The sequence below is a fragment of the Lagopus leucura genome, unplaced genomic scaffold (assembly GCF_019238085.1).
Source record: "Lagopus leucura isolate 7727_CA_CO unplaced genomic scaffold, USGS_WTPT01 Super-Scaffold_702, whole genome shotgun sequence".
Lineage (NCBI taxonomy): Eukaryota > Metazoa > Chordata > Aves > Galliformes > Phasianidae > Lagopus > Lagopus leucura.
In genome coordinates, this window is record NW_024962254.1 from 5932334 (window position 1) to 5947684 (window position 15351).

At 37.7% G+C, this 15351-nt stretch overlaps 1 protein-coding gene across 3 annotated transcripts in view; it reads right to left on the reverse strand.

Moving 5' to 3' along the window:
- The window catches only part of GRM5 (glutamate metabotropic receptor 5), a 234467-nt gene that overhangs the window by 33831 nt on the left and 185285 nt on the right, over positions 1-15351 (reverse strand). For all 3 annotated transcript variants that reach the window (XM_042862524.1, XM_042862523.1, XM_042862522.1), the window contains exons 4-6: positions 9922-10168; positions 4539-4707; positions 686-812 (exon numbers count right to left, since the gene is read on the reverse strand). In XM_042862524.1, the coding sequence (XP_042718458.1) occupies positions 686-812; positions 4539-4707; positions 9922-10168 (543 nt within the window). The remainder of the gene's footprint in view (positions 1-685; positions 813-4538; positions 4708-9921; positions 10169-15351) is intronic.

The window sequence follows — 15351 nt, forward strand, 5'->3', positions numbered from 1 at the left end:
TGAACAGTATTTAAAGCATCTTTGTTCTCTGAGCATCTGAACACACAAATCCTGTCTATTAGTCATAAAGAAGGGAGTCTGTGGGATACAAGTATTGGAACAATTTTGCCCCGGAAGAGGCAAATTGACATTCTGCAAGAGTATGGAGATCTACAGAATGGCCAGGAGAAAATGAAACCAGTGTTTTAGCAGACCATCTGGTGAACAAAGGACTGCTACAGAGCTAAGTCTATTTGGAGCATTGATGCTTTCAACATCAGTAATTGCCACAACTCTTCTTTACCTGCCTGGGAGGTTAATAAAACTGAATAAAGTTTGACTTTCTTTAATAATTTCTCTGATAATTATTCATTTTTCAGTGTGTTTGAGGAAGGGCATGAGATACACAACCTGTTTGGTGCTAGTACAGTTTCAAATTCAATGCTAGGACTAGATTTTTTATTTCTAGATCTTGCAATTTATGTATTTATGTCTTTAGAGAGCAGCTGAATTAAACTAAGGGCTTCTGGATCAACTTGAGGAAAGATAACAAATACCAGTTTGAGTTCAGATTTCAGTTATATCTCTAGGCTTAATCTGACTAAAGCAAAGAGTCCTCATACTCACCTGTATCTGCTATTTGTTTCTTCAGCTTAGCCAATGAACATAATAATTGACAACATAAGCACACCCATAACTTGTTTACCTGTAAGCTCATCATTGGGCCAGGAGCCGAGCTGGCAGGCCTTGCATGTGTATTCATCAAAGACATATTCGTTCTCTTTACAAGGAGTGCATGTCCAGCAGCAACTCACTTCTCCTTTACGAATCACCTGAGATAAAAATTGACATTTGATTTAGCAACATAAATGTACATTCATGCTGCCCCAAGTACTAATTTTCTTTTTTCTTTTTTTTTTTCTAAGAAAGGTTGTTGTTGTTGCTGTTGTTGTTGAAGAGAACTCCTGACATGATACGATACAATACAATACGATACAATATGATATGATATGATATTATATCATATGTTGTTCATCCAAAAAGTGACACAAGTTCTCCGTTCCCACACCATGTATATACCAGAAGAAGCCAGTAACCCAGTAGAAGTATAGATGCCAATACAGAACCACAAAAAGGGTCCATATGGCCCAACTTCAGCTCCAGCAGGGACACCCACAGCAGGGTGCCCAGCACCATGTCAAGTGGCCTTTGGAGATCTCTTAGTGGGATACTCCATACCTTCTCTGGGCAACCTGTGACAGAGCTCCAGCACCTGCACACATACAAGTGCTTCCTGGTGCTCAGAGGAAACCTGCTGTGTTTCAGTTTGTGCCCAATGCCTCTTGTCCTGGCACTGAGCACAGACTGAAAAGAGTTTGTTTATTATCCAAAGATTTTTGGATGCTTATTTTTCATTCAATTCTGAGTAATTGGTTAAAACTGATTTTTTTCCAAATATCAAATTGAACATAGTTTCTGGAACTATTTAGGTTACTACATTTCTAATTTCCTAGAAATGAGAATGTTACCTTAGTCCATTTTAACATCTGACCTGATTTCTCATCTTATAATTTGTTGCCAAATGTCATTACATACTCATGATTGAGATGTAGATTTTTCAAGACCCTTATTTATCATTATCTGTGCTTTTTGTCCATGTTTCTTTTTTTTTTTTTTTTTTTTAAATAAAGCTTCCCAATCTCTTTGTTATTTTTAAACAACTTTAAAACAAATACTTTCAATTACATTACAAGGAGCAAACTGACTTGTTGGCTTTTTGAAATTTGGTATTTTTATGCAGTGGTGTATTTAGAAGAGGACTTCAAAACCAAATGTCCTTATTGAATTTTCAATAAATGAAATGCAACTTAGTATAAAGAAGAATTACTGTCTTGCTCACATTGCTCTTTATAAAACTGTAGTGAACAAAAAGTGCAATTTGTATCTTTTTTCATCAGCAATAGGGGGATTTGAAAATTTGAAATTTGAATTTTGTTTATAAAATAGTAGAGGATGAAAGGAAATAAAAGTCACCTAATTAGCTAAACTTGAAGAAAAAACATAAGAGCATAAATATTTTGCTAAGACTTTAGATTACATCTGCTTGCAAAGCAATGTATCTGCCCTCCTGAAAAATCATATCTTCGGATTTCTTTCATTTTGATCTAAAACAAAAAGTTTGAACAATGGAGCTTTTAAAAGTTCCTTCTGTTTGTCAAAATAAATTCTCAGAAAGCTTGTACTAATTTTAGACATATTTTGGTGAATAATGCCTTATAAAATCCATCATTTTACAACTCAAGAAAGTGAAATGTCAAATTAATAACAATATGGTATTATGAAAACACCTTTTCTATCAAAACAATTCATTTAGAGTTTCATGTTAAACTTCTCACCAAATTAGCACCTTCTAATAGAATACTTAGAATCTGAAAAATTAGAAAGAAAACTAGTACTCTCAGCACTTCTTATCCAGTACTAACCATGATTATGTATCCTTCTCTAGGAAGAAAAGAATTGTTCGTAAATCAGAGTCCATTATAAAATCGTATAGTCAGCTATTTCTTCATCCTTTTACTTTCCATTTCTTGAATATATATATTTTTGTTGGAGCATTTTTTTTGACAGTAAAACAATCTTTCCTGTCCCTTTTAATTAAAAAAAAAACACAGATTTTTTTTTTACCATGTTCTTGTCATCTTTCTAATCCACTGAACCAGTTGAATTATTACTATCTGAATAATAATATGTTTTACACAATTTTGAATGTATACAAATGGATTATGTTTGGATTTTACCCTCTGCTTCAGATGGTTACACAAAACCCTGCTGAGTAACAGCATCTCATTGCACTGAAAGTTTCAAATTCCTTCATAATAACTCATTCCAAAATAACCCTGTAAGAAAGCCACCAAGAAGTTAGGCAGGATCCAGCTTTCCCCACCATCTGTGAATGCAATGAAGATAAAAGATTATACAGTAAACTTTGAGATTCACAGTCGGTCGCCTAAAGCAGAGCATAAGGAACATTTCAAACACTGGGCTTGAAGTATGTGTGTGTGTGATAAACTGCCTTGACAGAGAAGAATTGACGGTTGGATTAGATGGTCTTACGTGTCTTTTCCAATCTTAATGATTCTGTGATAACTGTCTTGGGAGAATCCTTGAAAGCACAGGCAGAAGGTGGGAGGAAACTTACTGAAGATTCTTTCTGTCCCCTGAGTTGTGGAAACAAGTTACAGAGCATGTCAGTAAGCAGTTCTGCAGTAATACCTGTTTGTACATCTCTTTCCTCTTGAATATATGTCTTAGTATCTGTAGCAAGCTAACATACTATGATTAGTTACTGGGGGTGTAAGTCATCCTCCCTTCCCTCATGTGTCTGCAGAAAGTTTGTTTCCATCTGAACCAAATGTCCTGGCTGTGAAAATAAATGTGTTTCTAAACCAAGATTACTCTCAACTGTTTTATAATCTTAACTGAGGATAAACAACTCCTGATTTGAAATAATCTATGTATTTCCACTGACTATGAAATTTGGAAATCTGACATAACTGCATGTATCTACTATGCTGAAGGCACATGGATTTGAACTGATGGAATTTGCTGACTCTGCAAAAGACCAGCCAGTGAATAAACCACAGTATCTTCCTAAAACTACGCAAGACTTGGACAGAAGTGTTTCACTCTCTGTATTGCAGAGCACGGTCAGCCTCCCATCAGCCCTTGCCACTTCCCAGATTTGCAAGCGTGCCATGTCAACACTGGAGAAAAGTTTTTCTTTTTCAGTTCATGCCATTCCATTGTCCATGACAATCCTCTCAGTGCACAGACTTTTATGGAAATGACTGCAAGGTGAGTTAGGGACTTGCTGATGTTTTATCTGCTTTGTTTCATGGAATGCTCCAGAACAACAGAGTACAATTAATATATGACAGAATCATTTATCTTTCTTCCTCACACCATTTCAACAGGGAGACTGGAAAAAAATCTAAAACCTAAGACAGAAAGGAAATGATAAAATAGGTATCATTACAAAAAAAAAAAAGAAGTTACTTACTTCTCTTGCAGTTCTAAGCAGCAGTAGTTACCGATGTTCTCTGAAGATACTGTAGATGTGTGAGTAATAATGGCCCAGTTTAGGTGTCTATGTCTAGCACTAAATTAGTAGCAATTATTATTTACGAATTACCTGCAGTTGTACTGACAAGTCCCAGCCAGGGATTTACACTCCACTGAATCAGATGCTATTAATGTATGCAGCAAAAAAAACCAAACCAAAACAAAACACAAAAACAAAACAAAATAGCACCAAACAATTTCTGCTCTAAAGCATTTGGATTATAAGGGTAAAAAAGACAACAGTTCACAGATATAGAAGTACAACACTAGTAACTTATGAAAATTGTGAAATGACTATGATGTGAGCAGGAACTAAATTTATGTCTGTACAGTTTAATTAAGGGGTGGGATACTGCCTCTATGAAAGAGATAGAAAGAATTTCTTTTCACATTTCAAGCCTATGCATACAACTGAAATAAGTAGAAAATATATTTACCTTTATCTGTCCTTTTTCACAGGGCTCACTGCAGACAGATCTGATGATATTATTTTTTTCTGACCATATTTCATCATCATCCATTTTCAGCTCACCGTTGTCCCAGCTGCCAACATTGATATAGTCAAAGTAGTCCTTCCCCATTTTCTTAAAATTCATGATTTCGTATCTTGAGAAAAACAAAAGGATGTTCAGGCTGGAAATTAGCGAACATTTCTTCTCAGAAAAAGTGGTGATGTGCTGGCACAGGCAGCCCAGGGAGGTGGTGGAGTCACCATCCCTGGAGATGTTCAAGAACTGTGGAGATGTAGCACTGAGAGACATGGCTTGTGGGCATGGTGGCAGGTTGATGGTTGAACTACATGATCTTACAGGTCTTTTCCAACTGTAATGAATCTATGATTCTATGACTTCAGCTGCTGTAAGACTGCATGATGCAGGGTGGGTGTGATACCTGAAGAGGTGTCAAGAATCATTCATTGGGCACAGATTCCACAACTCTGGGACTTGCTTCAGGGAGACCTGAGCAAGTGACAGTGCTTAGGCCTTTTAATCCAGGCATTAAGTCTTGTTTGAAGAATGGAGCTGAGACTTGCACCTATATTTTTCTTTTACAGCATTACAGCATCAAATGTTATTCTGTACCATACAAAGGACACTCTTCCCTTTTTATATAATTCCTCAGTGATCAGAACATATTAAATTCTTCATAGGCTTCATTATGAAAGGAAAGGGTACCTAGGCCTCAGTCCTAAGTGGCTTCTGGGTAAGACTCCTTTGACATCTGGGAACAGAAGACCTAAGAGTAGATCAGAGCGGATCACAGCTTTCAGGTTCACATTTCTCCTTCTTCCTATGCTTTCTTCTTAGCTCCCATAGAGTCCTAAAGAAAGTTTGTGGGGCAGCCTACAATTCATCAGCCTCCTAGCATGCTTAACCTTCCAGGCCACCTTCCTGCCCTGTAGTCCAGTCTGGAAAGTTGGGCAACTCCTGAAGTGATGATATCATCTTTTCTTTATCTTCTCTTTAGTGGATTTTGCAGTGATTTGAGTAAACAACTTGAAAATCACTAAGCAAACACTATAAACTGAGAATGTAAGTGCAATCCTAGGCTTAAGAAACCTGCCTGGTTCATAAACAAGAGGTCAACTTTTTCCCAGCAGTAGACTCAAAATTTGTTCCCAAGGAAAACATATTGAAAGAGCTGGATTAAGACTGATATTGTTAGAGTGCACATTATGAAGTCCATTATGAAGTTGCAGATAAGTAAAAGAACCAGCTCATTAAATCAAACAGTCTCTTAAATAAGATACTAAAGTTTTGTGGTAACACTTTAAGAATCATAGAACTAGACAATATCTGAAGTTGGAAGAGACCCACACAGATCACTGAGTCCAACCCAAGGCTGCAAAGGTCTCCCCTCAGCCTGCTCTGCTCTGGACTAACAAATCACAGGACCTCATCTACTCCTTGTACATCTTGCCCTCCAAGACCTTCACTGTCTCTGTAGCTCTTTTATACCTTAATTCAGAGATTTAAACTTCACTATGGTGAGGCAAAAACCAAAATGTCCAGAAATGTAGGCCACTCCAAAAGCAACTTGGAGACTAGCAAGCAGTAGTCTATGAAATCAATGATTTTTCTGAGCTGATTTAAAAAAAAAAAAAAAAAAAAGCTACAGTAAAGCTCTCCTTTGATAAACTTCTCCAGACATGGATCCCTGAATGTTTTAAACCAGGAGATAAAATCTAATTGTCTCAGAGAAGAAACTGGTTTGGCAGGGAGTCAATGCCAAAATCAAACACAGGTCAGGGACCTGCAACACAGGATCAGGACTGCAAGCAAACAGTGAAATAAAATGGAAATGGAGCCTGAGTGGATGACCAGTATGACATTATCCATATCATGAGAGACCTGCTTTAATGGGATTGGTGGTGATGGGTTGATTACTAGACAAGATGATTGTAGTGGTCTTCTTCAACCTTTAAGATTCTACGATTCTATGAGAATCTTACTCTTTCCAAAACAAAAAGAAATGAGCAATGACACAGCTAGTGAGGAAAAATTATTATTATCCTGGATTTTAGAATATTTTAATGTTTGTCTTGTATAAAGGAGGAAATGTCCACACCTTTGATACTCAGATACCCTATCAAAGTTAGAAGGCTGAATGTCAGACTAACACATATACATATAATCTAAATAAACACATACATAAATCTAAATAAACAGGTTGATTTTTCATGTGGTAAAAAAAAAGATTGCAAGGGTTTGTTTGTTTGCTTGCTTTTGCTGAGGTTTACAAACATAATAATGGTCTGATTAAGCATTAAACAGACCAACCAAAATGTTAGCCCAGAAGCCCTTGCGGAGTCTTAATTCCATATTATCAGGAAATTGTAATGCTCCTCTGAAGGTTGCTTTGTTGAAGCTGTCAATTCAGAGTTTTATGGGCAGATAAACAAAAGTACTGTCAATGTTTATCAGGCCACTGGAACTAAAATGATTATCCCTCCAGTAGCTGTAGACTAGTTCCATGCTTATATCCCAGGGGAGATACTGAAAAGAAACTTGACATAGTAAATAAACCTATTGCCTCAGTATGTAGTCTCTCACAAGACCTCTGCAGAGAGTAGTATTGGTAGATTCACAGCAATAACCAGACTCAGGAAGTTCATTTCTATAGCAGAAGTTCATGAATCACTGGTTCCCTGGAGCTTGCTTGAGATACCACAGAGACAGTTTGTCACTTTAGGATAGGAGAGACCAGATGGTGCAATAACACATTTCCAGCAGTGCCCTAATCACAGTGCAAAACACTTGCTTCTAAACAGAAGTGCCATGAGTTTGCTGAGAATCCATATTCTGTTGGTAGCAAGTAGACAAGACATCGCCAACTTATTTTTCTTGCCTTTTCTTGCCTTTTCAATTTCTTTCTTGGAGTTTCCTTAATATTTGCAGACAGCTGTTATCACTCTGAGAGATCATGGCTGCTGCTTCCATACTGATCTTTTTTCCCATGTCTTCATCTCACCTAAAACAAGCTCTCCACTTGACTATCTATCTGCTTAAAGCTCAGCTTACTCATAAAGAACTTTGGGATAGGGCCAGGATTTGAAGCATCTTGTGAGATTAGTGATCTGTTTTATAATGTCAAAACCCTGTTGGTATACATCAAAATCCAGAGCTATCTAGGTCAGGAAGACTTTTCACATTCTGTTTTCCTGCTTAACACCGCTACCACAGTACAGCTATGAGGATTTACATTTCGTTTTACAAAGTGAAGATGCAGCTAGCAACAGAAGTGAACAGGGAAGATGAGATATTCCATCACAACTGCACCATCTCCCAGCTGTAGCAAACAGTATTTGACAGTGCTCAAAAGACTAGAAACTATCCAGATCTGGGAATTAGAAATGGAACTTCCTATAAATCCTTCTCACTAAAAAGTAAATTTTGACTCATTATTGGCTACTTTAAGCACATAGTATGGATTTAATGATGTGACAGTTTTAGGACAGGAGAGAACAAAGACCTGTGCTTCTATAGTAACCAAGCTCTGAAAAACATTTTATCCCTACTCACATTTCTTTATTTTGAGGAGGCAGAGACTGTTGTATCTCACACGCATCTAATGAGGCTGGACTTTCCATAAGTCACATTACACTGAGATTCATAATATGGAGGCTCCATGCTCTCCAGTGAAACACTGGTGCTTTAGTGTGACTTGTGCAAATGAATGTGCACAATATAATTCCTTCCTCATCTTTTTTTGGAATTGAACGTTGAATATAAAGACACCAAAAGTATTTGTTAAATTCCTTCAGGCGAATGGAATCGAAACACTATTGCTGAGAATGCCAACATGAAAAAAAGGTAAATATAAGGTTCCCTTTGCAAAATTTAGCTGTTGTCATTGGTGTATAGTGTCTCATATTATTTATTTACTGCACACTTCACTCTTTCTATAAGAAAAGAGTGGAAATGAGATAGGAATAATATAGGATACAATTAATTGCACCTAAATATCACTAAAATCAAACAGAAATCTTTTAAGAGAAGTCTGTGACAAATTTCAAGCAGATTTTGTCAGAAAAAAAAATATCCAGGCTGAGTAATTTTCTTCCGAATTCAGCAATTTGTAAAAATTGAAATGCATAATGGAAGATAGCCTTACTTACCAAAACAATGCTAGCAATAAATTCCCACCCCTTTTTTTTTTTTTTTTTCATTTCCTGAGTTCCTCTGTTTGAGTTTTCCTGACAGCTCATGAGGCGCCTCCTTAGAGTTTGAGTCTGAAGATTTCAGAAATGTGTGTTTCCAAAAGACTGGTTAAAGCAGACTGTTTTGCATGTGTCTGGCCTGCTATCTTTTGATGAAAATGTTGACACTACAGGTTTTCAAATAAAACAAGATAAAAATAATTTCTGAAATTGTAGAAAACTTTTGAAATATCAGAGTATTCTTACCAATGGGATTTTATTTTCTTGTCCCATTCTGTTCTTTAGTTAATTCTTTTGTTTCAGTTTACATTAGAGGGAATGCAAATAATGAGTGCACAGTATGACCAGTTTTCCCTCTAGTCATCGCACAGACATTTAAAACCTTCTCAATAATGTTGACAGAAAGGACTGCCTCGATCAAACTGGAGTAAATGCAGTGAAATGAGGCAGGAATCTACTTGCTGAACTAGAAGGAAAAAATAAATACCCTTCAAATGCTATCACACTTGTTCATCTTCTGACAGTTCAGTAGCAGAAAACCAGAAAAATTCTCATTAGTATTCTGAGTATGTGCTTCCATATGGACATTGCATGTATGCCACAGCAAATCATGTTTAGCTCTGTTTAATTTGTTTACAGCAGTACACTGTGTATTATAAGTTTAGTGTGTTATGCACATGGTACTGCTTCATTTGGAAGGTAACGAGGCAGATTTTTAATTATTCAAATCAGAAAAAAAAATCCCAGACTAATGAATACATCTTTTGTATTTTAGCTTTCTTAGTAAAGAAACTATGGTTAATTATTCAAGTAATGACTTCTTACCTTTAAAACACATAATTCTGAAATACCCAAAGAGAGAAAGATTAACACTGTAATGGACATTGTGGTCTCCAAACAGAAAATTGAGGGTCTCATGGTTTGCCACCCACAGAAAAAGACTGAGTGCCTGAAAAACTCATCTGTTTTCTCCAATTATAATATTAGATATAATTAAAAATGCACAGTAATAAAAAGAGTTATTCTGAAAAAATAAGTTCAGAAAGTCTAAAAATATGAAAAACAAGGAATGAGATCATAGCTCTAATGTTGTGTGAATGATCTACAGCATACAGTTTGCATGTCTGCTGTTTAAATGATTTGACAAATGTTAACGTTACCTTCCTGGCGAGTCACCATTCTCATCAAACAAGATCATGTCCCCAGAGACTCCAGTAAAGTTGGTCTTCATGAGAGACTCCAGCAGCTTTCGTCCATCTATGGGCTTCATGGCATCACAAAGGCCCACATAGCCTGGACACAGCGACAGCTGCATGTTGTGGAGGCCGTAAGCCATCGAGTATATCGCGTTGATTACAAAGCCCATCTTGGAGTCCTGAACGTGCTGCGTCCTCAGCGTCATCTGGCCTGCCAGGGAACATCACAGAGCAGGTGTTTAGGTATTTAGCAGGGCTGAAACACAACCAGCTCCTTAGACATCTGCTAATGGGTTAGTTATTAATAATGGAAAACATCCCCTAAAGCTGCTCATAGTTCTTATCACTATGCAGATTGACTATGTTAAAAATAAAAATAATAAACAGTAATAACAATTTAAAAAATAAGAATTTTACTGCCCAGTTGGTTTTACTACTACAATTTTACTATCCAGCTGATGCCGTTCCCTGTACAACTCTACACCTCACAGAAACACCTCAGAAACCTTTTTAGTGAATACTGGAGGTGGAGATGCTAACATGGGCTGCATACAATGGCGGCCTTGCAGGTGATACTTCTATTTCAGAGAATGGTCATCAAAACTGTTTGAACAGATTGACCTAGGCACAGGTTTTTTAAATGTATAAAAAGTTTACTATGCTAACAACTCTCCAGTCTCTAGGTCCTTTGCAACTCTCCATTTGAAAAGTGATGATAATGATGCAGTGCATATGAATGCATTAAAATGTCCATGAAGAGTTTGATGGTGTAGGCTGGGTGATAACTCTCATCCTCTTAAGCCAGAATTGGTTAACCATTTCTATTTTCTTCTGCAGCTCCTGAGAAAAGCACAAGAAAAATTCCTTCAGCAGCATCATATAATGCAGTACCATTAGCCATAGAATCATAGATTAATAGAATCATTAAGTCCAGAAACACTAAGATCATCTAGTCCAACTGTACACCAACCACCAATATTTCCCTCTGAACCATGTCCCTAAGGAGCTCGGTATGGGAGCAGCCAGGAATGAAAGAAACCAAAACAGAATTCTCTGTCCATGTTATTGGAGCCTCTCTCCCAAAGAGAAGCAGGCATGGAGCATACACCAGCCCATCTGGGCTGCTGGAGCAGCACAGTGTGAGAAAAAAAGATGTGCTATGAAAATAGTGATGTACAGGCATTTCATAGAATCATTTGAGTTGAAAGGGACCTTTAAAGCCATCTTGTTCATTGCCCCTGCAATGAACAGGGACACCTACAGCTCTATCAGGGTTTTCAGAGCCCCGTCCAGCCTGACCTTGAGTGTCTCCAGGGATGGGGCATCACCACTTCTCTTGGCACCTCGCTCCTTTCTTGCCTTCTGCATGATACTGGAATTGGCACTTCCAGTTCCAGTCAGCCTCAGGATTAATGTTTAACATTATGTATAGTTAAGGGATATGAGCTTGAAATATCTGTAATGGAATAAGCTTGGGAGAACATAGAGTGTTGTTCATTTCTTCTCTTCTACCAAGGTATCACTTTTTTCTAATTAAAAATAATAGGCATAAAAGCTGCAACAGTGGAATACATGTAGAACCCATATTAATTGAAATTAAGTGGAAAATTGAACAAGGATATTACATTGCAATACACAAAACTTGTTTTAACCAATTATTCATCCTCTAAATTAACCGCTCACAAACCATGCAGTTAATTATGGTAGCCACTAGAATGAATCAGATTTGCATCAGCAGTAGTATTTATTATGAAACAATATTTCAGCTGCATTATTGCATATGATTGCTTAAACTTCAATAACTTAATTCTTACAGGAACACTCTCCACTGGGCTTTGTGCTTCAATTTTATTGAATTATTATTCTGACTTTTGTTAAACATTGAATCTCATTCCGTTCACCTGATAATTTGAGGCTGCTTAGCTCTTCGCAGAAGCTGCTAGTAATTGTCAATGAATTTGTGAGGGAATTAGCCACGACAAGAATTTTAATATACTTCCTACTGCTGGAGAATATTTTGCTGAGATGTTATCTGGCTTACTTTACAATACAGGGGCAATCTAGCCTGCCATGTCTGACCATCAGTTTATATGACCTCATCATTTTGTTTTGTTTTGTTTCTGCAGCTTGTAATGAAGCACTGGCACGGGTTGCACAGAGAGGTGGTGGATGCTCCATCCCTGGAGACACTCCAGGTCAGGCTGGAGAGAGCTCTGAGCACCTGATGGAGCTGTAGGTGTTTATGTCTATTGTAGGGCGTTTGGGCTAGATGACCTTTAAAAGTCCATTCCAACTCAAACATTTCTATGATTCTATGAGTTTATGGTTCTAGTTAAGGTGAACATCCCAAAAAATTAGACAATGTTCTTTTCTTTTTTCTTTTTCTTTCAGTCTTCGGAACAACAACAGCACCAGCAATTGTTAAGTCTGACAGTGTTTTTCAGCACCTGTTTCACAAAGTATGTAGGCATGCCAAACTTGAAGCATATTAGTAACCTTATTGACTTCAGTGATCTTGTCAGTGGTTTTAAGGGAAGTTAGAATGGATAAGTTAGGAGCTGGCATCTCAGCCAGAAAATATATATATATATATTTTAAATTTATCTCTAAAGTGTGTCTGATTCAGGTAGCCTTAAATGCAATGTTTGCTTACATGTTATTTCCCTCTGTTTTAGCTGGAACTCAACCACTTACATTTATTGACAAGCATTATCTTCAGTCAAAAGCCTCTCCTGAGGCAGGATCATTATAAGATTGAGATGAGATTGATGAATTTTATGATGACGTCAGTGATGTTCAAGGGAATCAGCTACACTTTTTATCATGAAAAATATGAAATTCTAATAGAGGTTGAAGAGTTCCTATGAAACTACTAGGCAGAACATAAATATTCACACACTGGAGACCATTTGCTTGCTTATAATACCCATGGTAGAATTTATCTATTACAGTCAAAATAAAACCTACATCTATCTGTTTTACTCAATCTTGTACATTCCCATACAAGATAAATTTGTAAAGAAGGAAATAAAGATATTTTACTTTCCGAGGGGCTGGGAAAATCTGGCATGATAGCATGGCATGGAGGGGTAATCAAGACATGTCTACATGAATGTATTAGCTCACTTCTGGAGTGGGCTTTCAAAGTCTATCTCCAAACCATCCCTACACACTGCACTTTAATTTGCATTGAGTGTAATGTACTCAGAGAAGTGTAATTAATTTTTACAAATAAAACTAAATAAGTTGCAGTGTACCAGTAGATATCTGATGTACTACAGCTGCAAATGGACATTCACACCAGAGGATGAGGTTAGTGCCAGTTTGGAGCCAAACTCACCCAAACTATGATTCAGAGGGGATATAAGGAAAAATCTCTGAAGGAGTGGTGAAGTGTTGTGACAGGCTGCCCAGGGAAGTGGTGGAGTTACCGTCCCTGAAGGTTTTCAAGAACTGTGGAGATGTGACACTGAGGGACGTGGTCAGTGGGCATGGTGGGGGTGGGCTGAAGTTGGGCATGTTGATCTTAGAGGCCTTTTCCAACCTTAATGATTCTACAATTCTATGAATCCCTCTTTGCTCAGAAACTCAGAACAGATTCAGCACCACTTCCAGGAGCAGGATGTACAGAACTACACTTTGCGGGTCTTCAGTGAATGCCTATTGCAATTTTGACAGGATTAAGTGATATTTTGTGCTTAAATTAGGTGATTTTTTTAGAGATGTAGCTTATTTTCCCATAAATATAGTTTGCAATAATATCAATCTATTTGTAAGTATGTGCTGAACTTACTGATTATGTTCAAATGGCTATAGAAAGTAATCTGTATTGGAGTACATCAGAACCAATAAGCATGAACTCCGTGTCATGCTAATTACTGCAGAAATAGGAAATTCCGCCTCCTGCAATACAAGGCAAAGGAAGAAAGCAGGGTGTATCAAATCATACTGAACCTTAATGAGGAAACTGGGATACTTATAATACAAAATGATCAAATATTGCAGAATGATCTGAGAAATTAGGAAATCTCTGTGGTTAAAGCATGTGAGCAGATCTCTGGATTCTAATTTGTTTACTTCCTAGCCTTGTCCAAAATATTTTTGGCAAGTACATAAGGGCTAACTCTATTATTTCCAAGCTGTGAATTTATGAGTCTTTGAATTCCGGTTTTGAAGACACACAGCCATTTCTATCTATAAAATACTGAAGAGACAAATCCTATGCCTTGATAGCAAATCAGATAACCCACCACCTACCATTTTTTCTTTAAACTGAATGTTCGTCACGAAGAGGATTTATTCTCATTATCTCCAGCTTTTCCTGTACCTAAAGCAATAGGCTTTTTACTGACTGGGTACTAAAATTATTCTGGATTTCATGGGAAAGTATGTCAACATTTTTTCTATCCATCTTTTAAGAACCTCTTGCTACATAATCAAACCATATATAGTGTTCAGGTGAGACTTTGCCATATGGTTAAATGCATTAAACGTCAACTGAAGAATTTACTGCCATTGGAATAGGTCTTTAATACCCACGTTTCTTCCTGTGTAAACATATATTATGTATGCCTGGATTTATCTGTATGTTCCCGGATTTATCACAAGACTGTAACTTCACCAAAGATGAAGAATAGTTCTGTGAGTGGTGAACTTAACCGGCAGCATTACAGCTCACATATTTTTTGCCCACTATCTTGGGAGAGACTTGATGCTCCAGCAATATCACAGCAGAGGATAAAGGCAGGGCTATGCTACAGAACCTCATGAGAAAGAGTTGAGGCCATGTGAAGGCGAGCTTGGGTTATACACACAGAGTGACAAGGTATGAGCTGGGGCATCATGTTGGCATGAACCCTGGGAGGTGATGAGAGGATATGGGGAGGGCTGGCTCTGCTAGCAGCCGCAACCTCTGTTTAACTGTGCAGAGTGCTCAGCGTTACACTCCTTGTCCAAATTTGTTCTTTCCTGTTGTCACATCTCCAAAACACAAACACACAGATGATGGAAAAGAAACACAATCTTTCATCAAGAAAGTGAGTCCGACTGGCAATGGCTCATGTCTTGGATCTATTTAAAAGCAATTAGCATACTAATGGGCACAGAGCCAAGAGAGCACTCAGGGGTGCTCTCAGATCCACACAAGGCGGCAGCAGCTTGAGGCTCTTCTGCCCCAATGCCACCAGAGCGCACCTGGGTATGGCTGCCCCAGATGTGGGATGTGCTGCTGCTCCACCAAGCAGGCACAGCTGGTAGGAGGCTGACAGCCATGGAAAGGAAAAAGGAAAAAAAGAGAAAGAGAGAAAGAGAGAAAGAAAAAGGGAAAAGGAAAAAGGGAGAGGAAGAGGAAGGAGAAGGAGAAGGAGAAGGAGAAGGAGAAGGAGAAGGAGAAGG